The 23,850-nt window shown below is 39.9% G+C and overlaps 2 protein-coding genes across 10 annotated transcripts in view; one reads left to right on the top strand and one right to left on the bottom strand.

Moving 5' to 3' along the window:
- The window catches only part of pip5k1cb (phosphatidylinositol-4-phosphate 5-kinase, type I, gamma b), a 123,005-nt gene that overhangs the window by 66,659 nt on the left and 32,496 nt on the right, over positions 1-23,850 (top strand). For all 9 annotated transcript variants that reach the window (NM_001365187.1, XM_005171464.6, XM_005171463.6 and 6 more), the window contains exons 9-13: positions 4,406-4,489; positions 6,100-6,148; positions 8,247-8,331; positions 11,978-12,139; positions 15,412-15,544. In NM_001365187.1, coding sequence (NP_001352116.1) covers positions 4,406-4,489; positions 6,100-6,148; positions 8,247-8,331; positions 11,978-12,139; positions 15,412-15,544 — 513 coding nt within the window. The remainder of the gene's footprint in view (positions 1-4,405; positions 4,490-6,099; positions 6,149-8,246; positions 8,332-11,977; positions 12,140-15,411; positions 15,545-23,850) is intronic.
- LOC141379226 (uncharacterized) lies at positions 19,435-22,849 on the bottom strand. Its single transcript, XM_073932937.1, has 2 exons — positions 20,580-22,849; positions 19,435-19,673 (listed from the first exon to the last, which is right to left on the bottom strand). The coding sequence occupies exons 1-2, from the start codon at positions 21,280-21,282 to the stop codon at positions 19,435-19,437; spliced, it is 942 nt and encodes a 313-aa protein (XP_073789038.1). The 5' UTR covers positions 21,283-22,849.

The following is a 23,850-nucleotide window of genomic DNA, read 5'->3' as shown; positions in this document are numbered from 1 at the left end:
TACCACTAGTGGTACACGTACCACAGTTTGAGAACCACTGCTCTATTGGATTGAAGTCAGGTGATTGGCTGGGCCATTCTACAGCTTGATTTTCTTTCTCTGAAAGCATCTGGAAAATAAAACTGAAGCACTGGCTAGTTTAGTGTTGGAGGTTTCATGGCTAAATTTGAGATCATTTATCACACATTCCAGCAATGAGAATATTGAGTTTACATCTTGCATTTCGCATTGTTATTTAAAATGTTTTAAACATTTTGCTTTTTTGTTTAATTTGCTGAGAGTTTACTTGTCACAGTTTAATGTTTTTGTTTTCTTTTCATGATTTACGTCTCATATTTATTGCTCATCTCATTATTTTATTTTTCGCTTTCTATCTGAACTCTTGACAGTTTTTACTTTATTGAAATTCTCAGTGTACTTCTCACAATTTTGCCTGTTTTTGTGTGTATTTTTCAAAATCTGCATCTTATAATGTAGTTTTTAAGCTTCTGCTCTGCTTTACAGAAAATTTGAAAGCTAGTTTTGAACTTTGTGAGCTTGAATATCACAGACGGCACAATCTAAAACTAAAGATATACAGCGGTTCGAGAATAAAACTGAAACACTGGCCAGTTTAGTGTTATAGGTTTCATGGCTAAACATGAGATCATTTATCACACATTCCAGCATTTTGCTTTTTTGTTTGATTTGCTGAGAGTTTACATGTCACAGTTTAATTGTTTTTTTTTTTCTTTTTATGATTACGTCTCATATTTATTGCCCATCTTACTATTTATGTTGGCTTGAAAAAGCTAACATACTGTTATGCTACTCTGTCCTTGAAAACAAACGTATCTCCTCCTAGGCCGTTCATGCCACAAGGCCCAAATGTGGTCAAAATGTGCTTTCTGCATTCAAGATTGTTACTATATCTCCTCATGCCTATAACCGTCCAAGGTCGCTCTGGCCGCCCTGGCGACAACGCTGTCTGCCTTCAGCTCCGGCGGCGAGAGCGTCAAAACTCGCTACATTGATCTCGTACTTAAAGGAGCCGTTGCATCATATCAGTTACATTCCTGCATAAGACATGTTTTTAGCGTGAAAATGTTGCGCACTTCTTATCAAATTCATATAACAATGGAAGATCAAGTTGCGTGTGGTGTGGCTTTGCTCTATTTATCCAATATGTGTCCATATGTCTGAAATATCCTGAAGCAGCAGTACTGTTTTGTACTGTCACATCGCGTGAGATTCCCGCTTTTTAAAGATAAATTTATATAACATTAATGAACATCAGTAACTCGCCAGTAACTTATTTAATGTATGTTCCTGTAAGAAAACATTGTAAATAATTGGAAATCCGGCGACCGCAATAATCAAACCCTTGGGAACAACTGTGGTCGGAACCAAAGTCCACAGGTCTGTGTTCTCTGAACTGCTATCAAGCGGTGGACGTCTTTATTCTGATTGCTTGCCACCGAACCGCGTCATAGCTCATTACCATAAAGTTGACTTGATTTCAACTCTCCTCGACGCGCCGCGCTGCTCCTCGCCGCTTATCGTCGCCTATCGCCGCCGGCTCTCATTTAAAATGAATGACTTCCGGCTACTTTGACGCTCTCGCCGCTTTAGGTGTGAACGTACGGTAAGACTTATTGTTTTTTTAATAAAAAATGTTAAATATAAAATTTTTATAATCCGGGCATATAAAAAAATTATACAAGCCCCAAATTTGGCCAAAAGCTGTATTTAGATGCGTTAGATTTTGTTGCTATATCTTTAAGGTTTATCAGACTTATAGTTTTCCAATAAATAATTTTTAAGCATTATTTTTCTTAAAATATGGCAAGCCATTTTTGACTTAAACTCCATATTTTTTACTGATATGGCAAGCCATGATTGCATGTATCACCTTCACACTTATTAAGCATTGTTTTTTCAAAAAACATTTTTTTTTTACATAATGTTCATTCCCTTAGTCCCATTATTAATCAGGGGTCGCCACAACGGAATGAACCGCCAACTTATCCAGCATTTGTTTTACACAGCGAATGCCCTTCCAGCCGCAACCCAACCCCAGGAATACATAATGTTCAAGTCCAGTTTTTGACACTCATAAAGACTGTCATAGAAACATCGGGGTTGATTTAGATCACTCATATTGTCAAGAAGCTTTGATGTATCATCACTAACCTGTCTAATGTCCCCATAGCAACAAAACAGTATAACCTAGCAACCATTTAAAAATAGCAATATCTCTACATCAGAACATCGTAGGGACCTGGGCATTGGCTTGTTTGACTCATGCTAGCAAATGGGACTTCCTGTGTACTATGCATGGTAACAATGATAATGGAAGCCAAGTGCTAATAACTATTAGCTACTTGCTATGAATGATTATCTAAATGCAATAACATATGCTAGAAATGCCTACTAAGTGTTAGCATTTGATCAAACATGTACACGAGCATTGCCATTTAGCAACTGCTTAGCAACCACCTAACAATGCCATAAACGTTTGACTTTCTCAAGCCAACATCAAAGTTTATCAATGAACTTTAGGTTCTAGTTTATTTTTTACTTTCTCTCTGAACTCTTGACAGTTTTTACTTTATTGAAATTCTCAGTCATTTCTCACAATTTTACCTGTTTTTTGGGTGTATTTTTCTGAAATTTGCATTTTATAATGTAGTTTTTAAGCTTCTGTTCTGCTTTAAAAAAAAAAAAAAGAAAGAAAGCTTTGTGAGCTTGATTTTCACCAATGACACAATCTAAAACTAAAGATATACAGCGGTTGGAGAATGAAACTGAAACACTGGCCAGTTTAGTGTTGGAGGTTTCATGGCTAAACTTTGATCACGTTGAACACGTTGATCATTGATCTTCATTCCAGCAGTAGGAGCAGAGTGTGAAGGTTTAATTAGCAGACTACTTGCACAGTTTTGCTTAAAATATTGCAGTGCACACAACATTATGAGTGACAAATCAGAGTGCAGAAGACGACAGAGTGTTTGTGTGCATCTCGCTGCCGCATCTGTGACCAAGACAGCAAGTCTTTGTGATTATCAAGAGCCGTGGTATCTAGAGTAATGTCAGAAAACCACCAAGAAGAAGAACCACATCCAACAGGAGGAACTGTGGAGGAAGCTGTCCGGATGCTAATCCAGATTATATGCAAAAAGCACAACTCACTGCAGAATTAAATGTGCACTTCATCTCTCCTGTCTACACTAAAACTGTTCATCGGGAGCTCCACAGAGTCAATAGACATGGCCGGCTGCTATAGCCAAACCGTTGGTCACTCATGCCATTGCCAAATGTGGGTTTTAATGGTGCCAGCAGCGAAAATCTTGGGATGTGGACAATGTGAAACATGTATTGTTCTCTGATGAGTTCACCTTCACTGTCTTTCTGACATCCGGGAGAGTTACGGTGTGGAGAAGCCCCAAAGAAGCCTCCCACCTAGACTGCTGCATTCATTCTTCATTTTCTTTTCGGCTTAGTTCCTTTATTAATCTAGGGTCGCCACAGCGGAATGAACCGCCAACTTATCCCGCATATGTTTTACACAGCAAATGCCCTTCCAGCTGCAACCCAAAACTGGGAATCAGATTACAGCATGCGCAGAATAAAGCATGGGGGGTGGACTGGTGATGGTTTGGGCTGCAGTATCATGGCAATCCCTAGGCCCAATACTTGTGCTAGATGGCTGCCGGGTCACTGCCAAGGCCTACCCAACCATTCTGGAGGACCATGTGCACCCTATAGTTCAAACAAGGAGGCCCTACACCATGCTAATGAATTATTGAGGTCTAAAATCATGCATTCCGGTTTCATCATCCAACCCCTGTACTAAAACAGTTCATTCGCATTACTGTGAATGGGGAAAAGTGCAACAGTCAGTATGGCCACCACAGCAAAGGAAATCCGGCCTTCCAGTTGAAGTAGCCAATCGTCAGTCTTTACAGCTGTGGGGGAGGGGTCTGTACACATTGGTTGTTGCTAGAAGGGATACAGCTGTGACCTTAGTCCCTTTATTAATCTGGGGTCACCACAGCCGAATGAACCACCAACTATTCCAGCATATGTTTTACACAGCGGATGCCCTTCCAGCTGCAACCCATCACTGGGAAACATCCATACATACTCATTAAAACACATAAAATACAGCCAATTTAGCCAACACGGGGAGAACATGCAAACTCCACACAGAAATGCCAACTGACCCAGCTGGGACTCAAACCAACGACCGTTTTGTAGTGAGGGGTTCGTGCTACCCACTGCGCCACCGTGATGCCCTTAATGAAAATTGTTTATATTATTTTCATGGGAGATCTGAGCGTAGATATGGTCAAATAATACTTTATTCTCTCTCTCTTTTCGTGTGTGTGTGTGTGTGTGTGTGTGTGTGTGTGTGTGTGTGTAGAATGGGGGGCATTCCTGCGGTCAGTGGGAAAGGAGAGCGACTGCTGCTCTTCATCGGCATCATAGACATCCTGCAGTCCTACAGGTGACTCAACATTACACTTAACATTCATTCATTCAATTTTTTTTTCGGCTTAGTCCCTTTATTAATCAGGGGCTGCCACAGCGGAATGAACCGCCAACTTATGCAGCATATTTTTTAATGCAGCTTATGCCCTTCCAGATGCAACCTAATACTGTTCATTCACAATACATTCACACACATACACTACGGACAATTTTAGCTTACTCAATCCCCCTATAGCGCATGTGTTTTGACTTGTGGGGGAAACCGGAGGAAAACCACGCCACGGCGGGGAGAACATGCAAACTCCACTCAGAAGTGTCAACTGACACAACTGGGAATCGATCCAGTGACCTTTTTCCTGTGAGGCAATTGTGCTACCCACTGTGCCACCCTGTGTCACCTTACTTAACATTACTGATTATTATTATTAATTCATTGATTTATTATTCATTTTTTGGCTCGTAGTATCTCTCAAAATTCAGAATAAAATTAGATAGAATTCAGAGTTTTGTCAAGTAACTTTCACAAAAATATTAGCTGCTATTTAAAACCATTATTAAGCTATGCATTAAAACATAGGACATTTTTAACTAACTTAATTTATGCAATTTGCCTGTTTATTTTATTCATGTATTAGTTTAGTAGAAACATAGTCACAGCCATATCCGCTGCAGCCCAAGACCAGTTACTCACTGAAGTTAAGCAGGGCTGAGCCTGGTCAGTACCTGGATGGGAGAACACTAGGGAACACTAGGTTGCTGTTGGAAGTGGTGTTAGTGAGGCCAGCAGGGGGCGCTCAACCTGTGGTCTGCGTGAGTCCTAATGTCCCAGTATAGTGAAGGGGACACTACACTGTCAGTGGGCACCGTCTTTCGGATGAGACGTTTAACGGAGGTCCTGACTCTCTGTGGTCATTAAAAATCCCATGAAAGAGCAGGGATACAACCTCGGTGTCCTGGCCAAAGTCCCTCAATTGGCCCTCACGATCATGGCCTCCCAATCATCCCCATCCACTGAATTGGCTCTATCACAGTCTCTCCACTCCACCAATAGCTGGTGTGTGGTGAGCACACTGGCGCTGTTATCCTGTGGCTGCCGTTGCATCATCCAAGTGGATGCTGCACACTGGTGGTGGTGTGGAGAGACCCCCCTCATGATTGTGAAGCGCTTTGGGTGTATGGCCATACACAATAAATGCGCTACATAAATACACATTACATTGTGAATCTATTTGTGTTTTAGCTAAATAGGATTTTGGTTTAATTGATGTTTTATATGCATTTGTTGCTTATAAGACAGTTTGCATCTTGGTTATTTTATGTTTATGTTATGTCTTGTTTAATTGTACATCATATTTAGTTGCTGACTCATGTTAAAGGCTTTCATATGAAGCGTCTGTGATGACACACACTCAGCTTTATAATCTTCACCAGCGTTGCGCTTATTTTTTATGCTCTTATGTAATATTTCTGGAAGACTGCATTAAGTCAGAGGAGATAAAGCCAGATCTCTCTCAGCAGTGTGTGTTTCTGTGAATCAGTAAGCTGATGTGTGTGTGTGTGTGTGTGTGTGTGTGTGTGTGTGTGTGTGTGTGTGTGTGTGTGTGTGTGTGTGTCTTGTTTTTGCAGACTCATAAAGAAGCTGGAGCACACGTGGAAAGCTCTGGTCCATGATGGGGTGAGAAACACACTCAAATATGGCATTATTATATCATACACTTTTATTACAGCTTAATTTTCACTGAAGACAGCAAGTTTTATTTTTAAAATAGCTCATAAACCTTTAAAAACTGGCATGCTGTGAGCTGATAACACAACAGGACATCAGTTTATCAACTTACTTTTTAAAATAATAATGTTTAACAGCTGAATTTGTGGTTAAAAACTACATTACCCATGATGCTGTGCAAAAAAATCTCACCAATCAGAACAATGTAAATGTAGCTCCGCCCATTCCATTGTAACACATTTATACTTCATTTTTTCATAGATTTTTTGGGGAACACATCACAGGTAAAATAATATACTAAATAAATATATAGATAAAAGTTACTTGCTAATCTGATAATACAACAGGTGTGCGTGCGTGCGCTGCAGATGCTCAGTGACAGTGGATCAGGCGCTTGATAAGGATCTCCTGTGTTTGGTTTCGCTGTGGATCTGAAGCGTTCACTGTAGATACTGAGAGTCTGAAAGAGCATCTCTTTCCACTCAGTTTGCAACTTCTGTTTCTCTCCCTTTTTTTTCCACCCTCCTCTTTTTCTCCTTAAATACCTGCAAATGTTATAATAATTATAGGCTGCAGGGACAATGAAGACCCTATACTGTTGCCCACCTTAAGGGTGCTTTAACACCTACACTTTTGTTTCGGAACGTGTCTCGATTGCCCAGTTAGCGCGGTTCGTTTGGCATATGTGAACAGGGCTCACGCTAAAGTAATCGCTCCGAGATCGCTTGAATACAGTAAGAACTTTACCAATGAGAATCTGATGCATTTGCTGTATTAAGTCACAACGATGAGTCACACACAATGTCGTTACAAAGTTCACGCGCACACACACACAGACAGGCATACCCAGCACGGACACGATATGCAAAGACGCCGCGTCTAGCTTTGCACTATTTTTGCGCGCAAATGTGAAAGGACACAGGTAATCTCCACTGCTGTGTGGATATCTGTTATGTTAATGTACAAAATAAACCTGATTTCACGTCCACAAACCGGAACTGAAGCTTCTTCTTTTATAATTGTTCGGACACAGGGCTGTGCTGATGAAGTGAAGCTGAAGTTAATCTCTGTAATTCATTTCACACATGCTCTCTTTTGAAATATTTTAAACTTGTGAAACTTACTCTTGATCACATTTGATGACGATTGATGATACTAGCGAACTGAACAAACCTTCAATTCCCGGTCGCGTACGTCCTGTCTTGTTGACATGATTATACACGTGACTACCGGAACATGTATGCAGCTGTCAATCAATTCGATGGGCGGGGGGGACCGCACTCCTACGTTTAGTTGCAGTTGGTCTGTAAACTGCTATAATTGCCCCACTGTTTTTATGTTGTTAAATTGAAAAAAAGGACTGGGTGTGTTTATATCACCGCAATATGACCGCCTATACACTATACTTACACACATCTCTGTCCAAACAGACACTTTTTCACCATAGGTGCCCTTCAAATAATGTTTGTTGTATTGTCTCCAATGAAATACAAGTCAATTTAGATATCACTTCTTTCCATACTGTCCCTTTTTTATTTGGGGTTGTAAATGTAGATGTCATATATAGTTTGTCAAGATAAGTTCCGATTATTTGGAACCAATTTTTGCGGCATTTTGTATATGTATGTATGTATGTATGTATGTATATATATATATAATAAAACATACGGATGCAAATGTATCGAAAACCGGAAATGGGTTTAAAAATGATATCACCATTATTAAAAAAAAAATCTATCGCGATATATATTGATATCAAATTATTGTCCAGCCCTAAGTATGCCTTGCCTTGTGAGAATAAATCATGGGGTAATTTTCATTTTTGTGTGAACTAACTCTTTAACCCCTGTGTGCTGTTGGGATGTTTTCATCTGCTCTGGGGTGATTTTAAGTCTTAATTTGGCCAAAACTTTCTCTGTTTCAGCGAATGGAATGTCTCCTGCTGATAAACTTCATTTTGGCACATAATTTGGGAAAATGTTTAGGAAGTTTTCAAAAACTAAGCAGATTGTCATGTATTAATGCTGTGTTTTTTTCTATCCATCAGGACACTGTTTCTGTCCACCGGCCCAACTTCTACGCCGACCGCTTTTTCAGGTTCATGAGCGCCAATGTGTTCAAGAAAAGCACTTGTGAGTCCCAACTGATAAACTTACTCTAAAGTTCACCTTAACAATGTGATTTTAATAATGAACCACAATGAAAAGCTCACAGTTTATTGTGTGATTTGTCTGATTTTCTTCTACCTCTTTGCTGTGAATCAAAGTGTGTAATGTTGTGATTCTCCTCATATCTGCTTGCTTTGGTTTATGGCTTGTAGTGCTTTAATGAAGGCTTTTTTAATCCTTATGGGGAAATTAATAGGAAAAACACACGCTAAGCTGCTATAAAAGTATGCAGACACTAATGCAGGTTATTATAATGTGTGGTAATGCACATCTGCTCTCGTTTATACATCCATAAACACAAGCTGATGATGTTTATACATGGGGATAATTTTTATATAACTCTTACGCAATAATTAGGTCCACACTGAATCTTTATCAAACACACACATCTAATTGGACTTGCATTGTAAACCTTAAAAGTTATATATAGTTAGACATTCAAATTTATTTTTGCTCTACGTTAAAACGATTTATTATTTATTTAAAATGAGCTGAATCAACACAGTTCTTGTGTTTTTTTGAGGATAACTTAATTGTTTTATGTTCAGTCTAGTTAAATTAGTAAAAACAATTATGTTAACTTAATCGACACTGTACTGTACTGCAGGGTAACCATATATTTATATATATGGTCGCGTTAACCGAATATTTTCTGTCATTGACGGATTTTTTTCAGCAGTGATGGAAAAATCTGAAGGTGATCTGCTATTTTGACGGATGAAGGCTGATTTATACTTCTGCGTCAAACACCGGCGTATGCTACGGCGCTGACGCATAGCCCTTCACCGTGGCCATCGCCGTCACTGACGTGCACCTCGCGTAGCGTAGCGTAAGCTCTGTGATTGGTCGGCTCGGTAGCGCTGACGAGTCTGGGCGGGACCAAGAGCCGCGCTAATGGTACGACGCCGCACGAGCGATTGTTTACAAGTGTGGAGTCCCGTGAAGGAGCTCCGGATGGAAAGTTTTGTTTTGTGTTTACCTCATAGTTAAAGTTGTTGCACGTCCGCCGGTTCCTGCCTCAAAATGAGCGAGTTTGAGCCACTTGTACATCCTGGAAGTGTTCAGGAAAAGCAAAAAAGCAGCGAAGAAACTCGACACAGAGGAACATTTACACCTCACTGCCAACTAGCGTTTAGGAAGTGTTAATGCAGACCGACAGAGACAGCGCACAGAAGTATAAATGCACAGCCATGCGCGTTGCCTGCGCCGTGGGTTACGCCGGTCACCTGACGCAGAAGTATAAACCAGGCTTTACGCTGAGGGTGATCTATTGTAATTTGTAGCTAACTGTAATTCCCACTCCTGTCCAGCTGATGGCGCTTACCCTTGTTTTGCCTCCTCTTGGTCACCGCTGCGTACAGTAACAAAAATATCACAGCAGCTGAGTGAGAAGTTTCTTTAAACGGCCAAATAGTTGTGATATTAATAATAAAGGTGAAAAAATAGGAAGTGATGCAGTAGACCAGGGGTGTCCAAACTGGGTTCTGGAGGGCCGGTGCCCTGCTGATTTTAGCTCCAACTTGCTTCAAAACACCTGCAAGGATGTTTCTAGAAAGCCTAGTAAGAGCTTGATTAGCTAGCCCAGGTGTGTCTGATTGGGGTTGGAACTAAACTTTGCAGGACACCGGCCCTCCAGGACCGAGTTTGGACATGCCTGCAGTAGACGATGAAGAACAGACAAAAATACGATCCAACCAAGCGGCAGCTAGCAAGGAGGTCAGGTTCATTGTTTTTATATTGATGTTCTTGTGCACTACAAAATAATTTAACGTTATTCATTTTTAGTATTATTTGTTTTTTTTTCAATCAATTAACGTTTATTATTATTTATTTTGTCCTTTGTTTGATTATTTTTGTTACAGGATATTTATGCTGTTTGCATTTTATTCAAAGGTTAAATGCAGTGCCTACACTTTGTGTTTACATTATAGCCTGCGTTTGCTGTTATACCAGCTCAGATGGTTGTAATACCATGTATCAAGTATGAATGTAATACCAAAAGGTATATGAAGACTGAGTCGCTCCAGCTCCAGGCCGCCGCATCTGGCCCGATTGACGGAGTCTGTGGCAGGCGAGAGTCTAGCCGGAACTGGCCCCGAGTGTATTTAGCTATCTGGGGTGCGTTTGAGTGCGTTGAGAGCACTACCGGACTCAGTGCCCCCTCAGTCTCCCTTGATGCGTTTGATTACACACAGGCAAGCACCCAGTTCAGGTCGACGCAGGAAGAAGATATGAGTTAAGGCAGCTAGGAGTTTTTGCTCATTTGTTAAATAAATTAATTAATAATTTAGCTTATATGCTCGTCGTGCAATATCATTATTCAAATATGATTAAAAAAGCGATCAGAAAGCCTGCAAATTAAATAACGATTAATAATGAGTTATGACGGAAATTTTACAACCCTCTCCGTTAAAATGACGGACAATGAGAAAGTCTAACGCGACCTCTGATATATATATATATATATATATATATATATATATATATATATATATATATATATATATATATATATATATACACTCACTGGCCATTTTATTAGGTACAGCTGTCCATCTGCAAGCAAATTACTAGTCAGCCAATTACATGGCAGCAACTCGATGCATTTAGGCATGTAGACATGATCAAGGGGATCTTCTGCAGTTCAAAGCGAGCATCAGAATGGGTAAGAAAGGTGATTTAAGTGACTTTAAACGTGGCATGGTTGTTGGTACTAGACGGGCTGTTCTGAGTATTTCAGAACATGGGTTAAATTAGATTTTTGTGTGAACTAACCCCTTAAGTGCTGTTGCGTTGTTTTCATCCACTCTGGGGTGATTTTAAGGCTTAATTCGGCCACAACCTTCTCTCTGTTTCAGCAAGTGGAATGATGTTTGCTGGCAAATCATATTTTCACATAATTTGGGAAAATGCTTTGGAATTTTTCAAAAACTCAATCCACCCTGGGCAACCTGATTCCCCTTTGGTTATGTTTGTAGCTGTTTTTGCCCCATTGACTTCCAATTTAATGACGTTTTTTGATTGCAAAGCCATATAATCATGCATTCTTGATTGTTGCTGGTTTTTCCTGTTGGGAAGAGGCACAATATGTCATTTTCACTGTTGATTATTAGTTACAGTGCAAAAAAGCTTAGCTTGTGGCTTTTGTATGGAGTGTAGTGTGTGCATGCGTGTGTGTGTGTGTGTGTGTGTGTGTGTGTGTGTGTGTGTGTGTGTGTGTGTGAAAGTATGTGAGAAAATAAAAATAAGCATCTCAGCTCCCAGAACATAGTAAACATAGTAAAAGTATTTCTGCACACACAGTGTAGTCTGCTGTTTTACTCCAGAACTCCATATAAAAGCCAGACACTTTTTTGCACAGGCCTATCTGAAGAGTTAATGCTGCCAGCTGATGATCAACAGTAGAAATGGTCAATTGTTCCTCTTTCCAACAGGAAAAACCAGCAACAATCAAGAATCCATGATTTGTTTTCTGTCTAAGACATTGCAATCAGAAAATGTGATTGTAATGGAAGTCAATGAGGGAAAGACAGACACCAACATAACCAAAGGATAGTCAATTTGAACAGTGCACAAGCATTATTAAGAGCATGATTGAATGTTTCCTCAGCACTGAAGGCGTCTCCAGCTAAGAAGGGCCGCTCAGTTCTGGCGGTGCCCAAATTCAGTGTCCCCGGAGCGGCCTGGTCTGCCAGTCAGCTTCCCTCAGAGCGAGACGAGAACATTTACGACCTGAGAGGAGCTCGCAGCTTCCCTGTGCTGGAGAATGACGGTCAGTGACGTACTCTTATACTGTTTGTCTTCATGTGTGCAGATTTTTAGGTTCGTCACATTAAGTGAAGTTTACTTTTAAACTAATTTCGAGAGGAGCACGTGCTCATGATTGACCCGGCTGGCCCACAATAGCTAATCATGATCCTCCAATCAAAGGATCTCAAGTCACTATGTATATATCCTCATTTCCTTTCTACAACTATCTTCGTCTGGAAGAAACCCCTCTCCTCACCTTCTTCCACCTTTATCCAGAATGGTGGCCCAGTGACTAGCAGTGTTGCCTCACAGCAAGAATACCAATGGCGTTGGGTCCTCGTCGGGCCATCTGGCATTTCTGTGCAAAGTTTGCAAGTTCTTCCTGTGTTCATGTGGGGTTCCCTGGTTTCCTCCCACCATCCAAACGTGCTCTATATTATAGATAAAAGAAGCCTAAATCTTTTTTCTAATGTCTTAAGGCCCCGTTTACACTAATGCGTTTTAGTTTGATACGCTTAAGTTTTCCTACGGTTACGCCACCTGTCCACACCACGCCGGAGTTTTCGAGCGCTGAAAACGGAGTGTTTCGGAAACGCTGGATTAGCCGTTTTCATTCTGAAATGCTGCTGCTCCGTCTCAGTGTGGATGAGGGAAAACGGAGACATCTGAAAACGGAGGCGGGACTGCTGAGATTCGCTACCTGATTGGGGCTTTTGTGTCATTGTGTATCTTTCCCTTATTCGTCAAGCCCCTATCACATGACTATAACACATGGCTTTAACGCTAACAGAAGACAGCAGACCAGCCTTCACTGTAAACAACAACATGGGCACAGAAATGGGAGCGTTGTTTGCACTATTGTCTGTTTTAGGCGCCATTGTGCAGTTATTTGTTATGTTTAGTAACAACTCGACCTCGTCGTCTGTCCACAAAAATACCTCTCTTGCTTTCTTTGCCATCGCGTTCATTGTTCAACCGGCGTTTCTTGACTAACAATAACCAAATGCCGAGCGCGACGCATGCTTTCTGTTTATACTAGAACACGCATGCCCAAAGTGCGCCAATGGTCAAGTGATATACGTTTTTGGTGGCGTAGTGTGGACGGAGATATGTTCAGAAACGCTAGTGTTAACGCGGATCGTTTTTGATCTAAAACGCTGTTTTCAAACTAAAACGCACTAGTGTAAACGGGGCCTTACTCTCAGGAAGTTCACCTTGGCCTCAGCAGCGGGGGAGTTTGAGATCGACCTGAGCTCAATCTCCCCTAGCCCTGATAAAGCGGGGAGGACTTGACCCGAGGATCCCTTGAGCTCAGAGCTCTCTCCTGGGACAGCACGCCAAACAAGCTATCTATTAATCATGAGCTGAAGTGTGAACTCTTGAAATATACCTTTGAGGTCCAAATTATTGGCCCTTCTTTGAAAATATTATGTGATTTATATTAGGAAATAGTTAGTGATTTTGGGGCATCACGGTGGCGCAGTGTGTAGCACAATCGCCTCACAGCAAGAAGGTCGCTGGTTCAAGCCTCGGCTGGGTCTGTTGGCATTTCTATGTGGAGTTTGCATGTTCTCCCCGTGTTGGCGTGGGTTTCTTCCAGGTGCTCCGTTTTCCCCCACAAGTCCAAAGACGTGTGATATAGGTGAATTGGGTGAGCTAAATTATCCCTAGTGTATGTGTCTTAATGAGTGTGTATGGATGTTTCCCAGTGATGGGTTGCAGCAGGAAGGGCATCTGCTGTGTAAAACATATGCTGGATAAGTTGCCGGATCATTCCGCTGTGGCGACCTCCGGATTAATAAAGGGACTAAGCCGAAAAGAGAATGAATGAATGTGATTTTGGATGCAGAAAAACTGAATGCAGAAGTATAAATGCATGGCGTGGCTTACGGCGATTACTCGATGCAGAAGTATTATTCAGCTTTTAGTTTTTTATTTACTTATGTCTAGTTCAGACTGCGTGATTTTAGCCCTGATTTTGGCTCGCCGACAGGTTTTGAGAAATCGCCGACAAATGCCTGAAATCACAGACAAATCGCTGCTCGTGAACGTGAGTGACAATCACACAGTATGAACTATCAAAGACACGATCTGAGAGAATAACCGATGAGTCGCCGATGCCTGCGAGATATTTGGCGTGCTGAATATCTGGAGCTGTCGACGATTCAAATCATGCCGTGTGAATTGAGTTTTGACTGAAAATAACATCAGCGATCGCCTACAGCCAATGAGAGAGCAGCATTCACTTGCGTGTGTGTGTGTGTATACCTGCTGCAGGCCAGCGGGAGGCTGGGGGAGAAGTTAAAAGCACTCTTTTTAGGTTGGAGGAAAAACTAGTGGAGGTTTGACAGGACTCAGGAGCAGCCGTGTCTGTTTGACGTTTCATACAGAGAGAAATTAGTTTATTATCAACTTAAGTTGAGGAGAAATGGCTAATTCCCTTTAAACCCAGGTGAGCAAACATGTACATGTTCTACCCCATTACAGGCTTCTTTCTCATTATGTAGTTAATAACAAAAGATATACGACGTGTTTTTGGCTGTGAGACGTAGTTTGGACGAAGTTGTCGGCGATTCTTCCTATAGTAAAGTCATGCAATGTGAAAGTCCCTGTCGCCGATCCATCTTGCAGTGTAAACAAAGCAGCGACGAAACGCAAGCCCAGATAGTCAAGCAGTGTGAACACATCTGTGACACGACTACTTTGAAAATCGTGCAGTCTGAACTCGGCATTAAGTAACCTTGCTAGTGACATTACCAAAAAGAATCAAAGAAAATTACCTCTTAAAACTGGTATGACTGACGCCCCATTCACACGGGCCGTCAGCGTCAACGCTTCCCATACACTTTGAATGGGTGATGTCAGGCATTGCCGAACAGCATTGTGGATCCATTGGCGCCACTTCAGTGACGTTGCTCGCTGCAGAAATTGGGAATTTCTCAACTTTTCAAGCGCCAATGCATGAGTCAGCCAATCAGATTGTTTTATGCAAAACACCAGTGCAGACAGTAGGCGATTGAGGATTTAATTTAATTGGCTGACGCTGATATGGTGAACGCATCAGCCCCAACTTACGACACGCCTTCTGCCATGCGTTGACGCTGAAACCCCGTGTGAATTGGGCATAAGAAAATAGAATAGTATACATTCAGATAATATGTCATGATAACATTAGCTTAACATTCTTTGCTGGGTAATTCTTTTTTTATTTATTTACATGTAATAAATGTTACAGATAAATAAATAAAAAGTTAAATAAAATAAAAGTTTTTTTTTTCTTGTTTCTTCTCTAAGGTCTGCAGTCCTGCACTCCTCCATCATTTGAAGAAGCAACAACGGCATCTGTGGCCACGACTCTGTCCTCCAACACCTCCATATCCATCCCAGAGCGCTCTCCGTCAGACACCAGTGAACATCCACGATACAGGTCAGCCTTACACACATTACATTTGTTGTTTAACTGATTGTATAATGGATATATGTGACCCTTTACCACAAAACCAGTCATGAGTCTACATTTTTTGGCAAATTTCTTTTAAAATTAGGATAATTCAGTGTGAATGAATGATCTTTCAGTTTATGTATGGTTTGTTAGGATCGGAGTTTGAATTATTTTGGTTTTATTGTTTAAGACGTGAGAAAGACGATGTTGGAGAGAGGATTTCCTGGTTTGAGCTGCATTTCCACCAGTGTTGTTAGCAATATTGCCTGAATTGATGGAAGCCATTATGCCACTCATTCTGGAAAGGACTCCAGTGGTGATAGTTTTCATTTTCAGCATGATAATGATCTGCTAATTGCAGTGAAATCCTATTTGCAGAAAGAAAACAGCTGATGAAACTCAGACAGTCTTGAAATGGCCTCCACAGGGTCCACACCTGAATATTATAGAGGCTGTATGAGATCGCCTGGACAGAAAAAGAAAGATAGGACACTCTAAACCTAAAGAAGAGCTCTGGGATGTGCTATAAGAAACCTGATATTACACAGCTGATTATAAACCCAATAACAATGTTTCTCAGCTCTTTGTAGGTGCAACTGTTTATTGAAAGCCTATGTGCATTTCCCAAAAAGGCACATAAGGGTTGCTAATGAGCAGTTTTCATTTTCAACATGATAATGCTCTGCTAATTGCAGTGAAATCCTATTATTTGGAGAAAAAAAACAGATGATGAAGCACAGGCAGTCATGGAATGGCCTCCACATGGTCCAGACCTGAATATTATAGAGGCTGTATGAGATCAGGGGCCTGTTTCAGTAAGGAGGTTCAAACAAAACGGAGTTTAAACTTGAACTCTGAGTTGATTTACCGAGAGATTAAAAACTGAGTTTTCGGTTTCAGAACAGCTGATCTGAGTTGGGACAATCAACTTTGAGTAGACAACTCAGAGTTAAGCGCGCACACCGTGACTATAAAAAGGCAATATCAATGGAGCGCAGACATTACGAGTGACTATGGCAATATCTTATAAAAGAGATTAACATTTCTTTCTCCAGCTGATCTTGATGTGATCATGCAAAGTAATAGCAAACATGAGCGTATATATTTGAAAAGAAGCAACCATCAGTGAAACAGAGACAGTTAGCGTGGGTAAACAGCTGCTCGAGTTAATGCGTAGTTTCACTTTTTAAGTATTTAAATATTTAAGTATAATAAAATAAGTAATGTAATGTGCGTTTATAATTTTTTTCTAAACTTTTATACACATTTATCTGTTTTAATTGATTTAACAGTGCACTTGTGTGTCTGCCTTTTTTATTGATCAAGTGATAGAGGTTGATATACTGTAATATTTAGAAGGTGAGCAGTACTAAAAATTATTTTTAGAAAGAATAATAATCCCATTAATCTAGTAACAGTGCATGTTGAAGGTCAGTGAATTTAATTTAATTATTAAGGGTGTCACGATCCTCCAAATTCTCGATTCGATTGCATTTTCGATTCTAAAGGCATGATTCGATTCGATTTTCGATTATGAATAATTAATTAAATAATTAATTAATGACCAATTCCAAATGCCCAACACAAGCGAGCTGCGCTCCAGACCAGATCAGCTCTATGACGTATAATGTCTCCGACACCACCTGTAGTCCCATTTAGCAACTTGATAGCAACCGTCTTTTTAAAGAAGCATAACCGATTTAAAAGTTAAAGAGTGTGCTGTAACTGATGTGTTTTATGTCACAGAACAAAACGTGAAAGTATCTTGAGTTGGTGTTAGCCACGGACCTTATTTAAGCGATTTTACTGAAACCCCATTCAAAAAACCCATTGACTTTGGGACCAGGGAACCGGAGTGCTAAAATGCTAACTCGCTTCCGGGTTTTTGCATACAAATTGACGTCATAGTTCCTCCACTCTATAATCGTCATCTCTTGTGGATAAGCAGTCAATATAAAGCATCTACATGCAGACTGAGGCATTCAACTGTACAGCAGCTTATTGGATAAGTTGTTTATTACTGTAGTTGTGTTGTACCACAGCAACCATATAATTACTTCAACAGTTTAATTCAAGTATTTAACTATAGTATGGTTCAAAAACGCTATAGTGTTTACTATACTATTTTTTTTCATGTAAGTAGCTTGGCAGGCAAATGTATTTTAGCTCAATATAAAGTGAAGTTTATTCATAAACTAATTTCGAGAGGATCACGTGCTTATGATTTATCACGGCCGGTCTCGCATTTGCTAATCTTTCAATCATATGAGCCCTAAGCTACTATAAATAGCCTCAGTTTTCAGTCCACTTTATCTTCGTTTGGAAGAAACCCCCCTCCTCCCCTATTCTCCTTCTTTACCTGTGATTGGGCGCCACGGCGGCCCAGTGGTTAGCACTGTGAGCCCCACAGCAAGAACACTGCCAGCCCTGGTTCCACAGGACCGGTGGGTGTTTCTGTGAGGAGTTTGTATGTTCTCCCCGTGTCCGCGTGGGTTTTCCCCGGGTTCTCCGGTTTCCTCCCACCATCCAAAGACATTCAACATACATAACAACCAAGCTTTGTCTAATCCCTTGTGTACCCTTAGCTACAGCAGCAGGGGAGTTCTGAGATCCACCGACCTCAGGCTCCCCTCTTGCTCTGCCAACGAGAGGAAGCCCCGGGCTCGAGGAGCCCTTGAGCTCGGGGCTCTCTCCCGGGACAGCATGCCAAACAAGCTTTTATAAATCATCAGCTAAGTGTGAACTCTTGAAATGGGGTTATTTTCTATGTATCTCTTTAAAAATTGATGTTTAATGTTTAAAAACTTACTGCTGCACTCAAAAAAGTTTCAGATTGGTTATATCGTTCATGTCTTACCCTCAATGTAAGTAAAACTTTGGGAATGTTTTTTTCAATTAAGAAAAATGAGGAGCATTGCTCAGATATTTCAGTTAATGGAGAAGTAATAAATATTGTTGATCTTTTTAAATATTTAGGTATAATTATTGACTCCAATTTAAATTTTAAAAAACACATTAAGAAGGTTTCCAAAAGTGCTAGAGCAAGCCTGAGGATCTGTAGAAACATTAGGCATCAGTTATCTGTGGCTGCTGCTAAACTTTTTATGAATACAATGATTTTACCTCATTTATCTTATTGTGCTACAAGCTGGTCGCATACGAACATTACAACATTAAAACCATTGTCTGTTATATATAAACAAACTGTAAAAATTTTAGCTAAAAAGCCAAGGAGCTATCATCATTGCAATTGTATTGCACAACAAAAATTACTAACATTTGACCCAGGGCTCAACAATAAGGACTGCCCGATGGCCCAGGGCCAGCATGAGAGACGCTTGGAACAGTAGACCGGATCATTACTGGCCCGAATAGGACAGTGCTGCCTAATCACTACAATTTAAATTTGTCCACTACTATTTGTTTATTGCAAGGCAAGGCAAGTTTATTTATATAGCACATTTCATACACAATGGCAATTCAAAGTGCTTTACATAAATAAGAATAAAAGAAACAAGTAAAATAAAAATAAAAACAAATAATAAAAATGCGTAAAAACAAAACAAAACATAAAAACAGGTAAAATGTGATATAAAAGAATGAAGAAGAAGAGAAAAACATGATAGTGCAATCTGTCGGACGCAGCACAGTGCTCATTCAGTAAAGGCAAGCCAAGGCAAGTTTATTTATATAGCACATTTCATACACAATGGCAATTCAAAGTGCTTTACATAAACAAGAATAAAAGAAACAAGTAAAATAAAAATAAAAACAAATAATCAAAATAAAACATAAAAACAGGTAAAATGTGATATAAAAGAATGAAGAAGAAGAGAAAAACATGATAGTGCAATCTGTCGGACGCAGCACAGTACTCATTCAGTAAAGGCACAGCTAAACAGAAGTGTTTTCAGTCTTGATTTGAATGTGCCTAATGTTGGAGCACATCTGATCATTTCTGGAAGCTGATTCCAGCAGCGAGGGGCATAGTGGCTAAAAGCCAATTCACCCTGCTTTGACTGAACTCTTGGAACTTCTAGTTTATATGATCCTAAAGATCTGAGTGATCTGTTAGGTTTGTATTCAGTGAGCATATCTGTAATGTATTTAGGTCCTAGGCCAGGGGTCGGCAACCCAACATGTTAAAAGAGCCATATTGGACCAAAAAAAACAAAAAACAAATATGTCTGGAGCCGCAAAAAATGTAAAGCCTTATATAAGCCTTATAATGAAGGAAACACATGCTGTATGTATCTATATTAGCTATATTAGCCTACTAAAAAATGAGTAAGTTGGCTATAAATACATAATGAGCCTTCATGATTAAATAGCCACTGAAATAAAATGGTTGGTGTTTATTTCGTTGTCATGTAAACACTTCAGCACAGCCTCTGGTCTTTCAGTGGTATTAATTTGATAATTTGTTCTTGCAGCCCATCAGAGTTCACATACCTGCATAAAAGCGTGTTGAATATCGGTCAAATCACAGGAAATTTAGTATGCTGGCACTGAATTAATGTCCTTGGTTTGCTGATCGTTGATGTTACCTGCCATTTTAATAGCCCTTTCCTTCACTGTCTTTGCGGAGAGAGGTGTATCTTAAATTTTTTGTATTATCTTGATTTTGAATTCTGCAAATAGGTGTTCTAATATGTTGAATGACTCCATGTAGTCACCATCTGTGTACGGTTTTCCATGCTTTATTATCTTCCGGTTTGTTTACAACAGCCACCTGCTTGGCATCCCGCCCTGCTGATAGAAACGTGTGTCGCAGGCTTTGACGCAAATCTTCGTTGGCAGAAATATTGAAATTAAATATTAATTCTACACACTTTTACAGCCTTTGAAAACGTTAAAAATGTTTGTCCTCCTATAGAAATCATATTAAAACTGAAAAAATATATTAAACTCCCCCATCTTTTTCTATTTTCAAACATTTTTGAAAAAGCTCCAGGGAGCCTCAAGGGCAACGCTAAAGAGCCGCATGCGGCTCTAGAGCCGCGGGTTGCTGACCCCTGACCTAGGCCATTTAGTGATTTATAGACCAGTAATAATACTTTAAAATCTATTCTGAATGTAACTGGCAGCCAGTGAAAAGACCTGAGGAAAGGTGTGATGTGCTCTGATTTTCTGGTTCTGGTTAGAATTCTGGCTGCAGCGTTCTGGATGAGCTGCAACTGTCTGACTGTCTTTTTAGGAAGACCAGTGAGGAGTCCATTACAGTAATCCACCCTGCTGCTGATAAAAGCATGAACAAGTTTTTCTAAATCTTCACTAGAAACAAAGCATCTGATTCTTGCTATGTTTTTGAGATGATAGTATGCTGATTTACTGACTGCTTTGACATGACTGTTGAAACTCAGATCTGACTCCAGAGTCACACCAAGATTCTTGACCTTATTTTTTGTCGTTTGACCTTTAGTGCCAAGGTACGCATTTACCTTGAGAACCTCATCTTTGTTTCCAAACACAATCATTTCAGTTTTCTCTTTGTTTAACTGAAGAAAGTTTTGGCACATCCAATTGCTCATTTCATCAATGCATTGGCAGAGGGTGTCAATGGGGCTGTAGTCATTAGGCAGTAAGGCTAGGTAGATCTGAGTGTCATCAGCATAGCTGTGGTAGGAGATTTGGTTCTTTCTCATTATTTGGCTCAGAGGGAGCATGTAAAGGTTGAACAGGAGAGGTGCCAGAATCGAGCCTCGTGGGACTCCACACGTCATGGGTGTCCACCTCGACCTATGGTCACCTTTTAATTGTGTACATTTTAAGTTTGTGCTTTTAAGTCTTTAAATGCTATCTTTTCTGTGAGGTCGTAAACACCATATTTGTTTTCAGCTCCTCTTATCTGATTTGATGTTTTGAGCATGCTATTTTTTCTGTAACCTGGTCACAACTAGTACAGCGAAGAAACGGCAACATTAAATTATAAGACTTGAAGAAAATGTCTGTTTCTAACGTCTTGGAAGCAGACATTTACATGGGAACAACATGACAAAAAAATAAGTGATGTTTTGCACAATTTGCCGTCAGTTTGACAAGTCAACCACCACATTTTACTTGTTTGCATAACATAATTTTGCTCATTATACATTTGTTAACATTTTTTAAGTATTGAAATTCTAGATTTACAGACATTATTTTTAACACCTTCTTTAAAATGTGTGCCTAAAAATGAGCTATTAACTTCTCTCTTTTTTTTTTTTGGTGGGGCCAGTGAAAATTTTGGCAGGGCAAGTAAAAAAAAACCACTGGCCTGATCCGACCAATAAAAAGAATCTTTAGCGTTGAACCCTGTGACCGTTTCTTATTTTATGCTGATGTGTGTTTAATGTATAAAATATTTCATGATCTTGCACCACCACCCCTCAAACAATGTGTGATCGTCGGCCAGGACAATATAAGACAGACTAGGTCATCTGTTAGAGGTGATTGTTCAGTTAAACTTAAAGGGCCATGAATCCCCCTCGTTTGAGCAGAGTGTTTTCACACCTCTACTTTGGAAAAAGTCAGAAAAGTGGGCGTGTCCAGCTCTGTTTAGGGGGGAGTGTCGGAGGAACTAAAGTGGGATGGTGTGGGAGTGTCTATTTGTGCACGCGCGAGTTTCAGAGTCAAAATACACACACACACAGACAGGAGAAGTGTTTAACCTACATGGACATCTGTAGTCGAATTATTTGCCAAATTATTAAATGTTGGACTTTAACTGCAGTTTGGCTCTTTCATTCAGGGAATTCATTCATGACTCTCGCGACAAACGAGATATTTGATTCGAGGAACTGCTGCAAGCGTGTATTTTTCATGCAATGTTTGATACCGCACGGCGAATGAGAGAAAAAAAAAACTCTGCATTTCCCGGAAACTTAGATACACACGGCAGGTAGCGTCAGAAAGCCGAATGTGTTATTCCGGTCACAAAATGCGGTGCTAACATTTCTCCACTCAGTGCAATAGTTAACTTAAGTCGATACGAACAAACTGAATAAGCAAAGAGCACTGGTCGCTCACTTACCAAATCTGTAGAGACAGGACAATCACCAGCAACTAGAGCCGCGTCTTTATGGAGAGAATACTACAAGCGAATCCGGATCTCAGCGTTTGCAGATGAGAACAGCTCTCAGGTAAACAATAATCCTCCTTAGACACGTAAGTTATTGTTGTCGAGCGTCGCGTACACTGTTAATCCAGACGTGATCCAGATAAGCTCTCACAGAGAGAAAATGAAAACGAAACTTAACGGCAGCAAACTATAAAAGCAACACTTCACGCTTGTTTTGCCAACACAACGTCGCGTCTTTGTGGTGTAAACACGGTGACACAAATGAATATTAATGAAGTTGCACAATAGAGCGCGCTGATTGGTTTGAACCAAGCCTTACTCATGCATTAATGCATCTCACTGTAAGACGTAATAAGACTCACTCTGGCACAGACGTCCAGTCTGCACGCTGGAATATACGCTATTATGTCATGACCGTGACGCAGCTTCAAAAATTCGTTTCAAACAGGAAGTACGAATTTGCTTGAAATAACGCAAAAACAACCAATTTACACTTTTTAGTGAAATATAGGTGTCCAAATAGTGTTTTCAGCAGTGTGGGACACATATACGACTGTCAACAGCTCAAAAAATGTGTTTTGGTGTTTCGTGACCCTTTAAGTGAACTGCTTTTGCACAATCAGTATTTTCAGTTAAAGCAGCAGAAAGATGGAATAAAATACCAGTGTATATCAGAGAGAGCAGCACTTTTAATAATTTTAAGACTGTTCTTAAAATTTGGCTAAAACAAGATCAAATATGCAGCCACTGATTTGATTTCATTTTATTGACAATGATGTGTTGTATTTAATGTACTGTAAGTGTGTATTGTATTTGTTACAACTGTTAAATTTGTTACTTCCTGCCCAGGGACTACAGATGTAAATTAGCTTTATAGCTAACTCTGGCACAACATGTCATGTTGTACATTGTCCCTGTATAAATAAATAAAGTAAATAAATAAATGCATTCTAATGGTGTTCATAGTAGGCCAGGCAAGTTTATTTCTATAGCACATTTCATACACAATTGTAATTCAAAGTGGTTTACATAAACAGGAATAAAAGAGACAAGAAAATAAAAAGGATTAAGAGAATTAAAAGTGATAAAAACAGATTAAATGTGTTAAACAGGTTATACGTTTTATAATAAAACTTTATAATATATCAATTATGCATAATAACACTTCTTTGTTACATCAGAAATTGCTTGTTGTCTTGTGCATTGATGCATTGTACTTTCTATTAATGTA

The sequence above is a fragment of the Danio rerio genome, chromosome 2, assembly GCF_049306965.1.
Source record: "Danio rerio strain Tuebingen ecotype United States chromosome 2, GRCz12tu, whole genome shotgun sequence".
NCBI classification, from domain to species: Eukaryota; Metazoa; Chordata; class Actinopteri; order Cypriniformes; family Danionidae; genus Danio; species Danio rerio.
The sequence above is the reverse complement of the archived record's forward strand: the minus strand, read 5'-3'. Positions and strand labels throughout refer to the sequence as shown.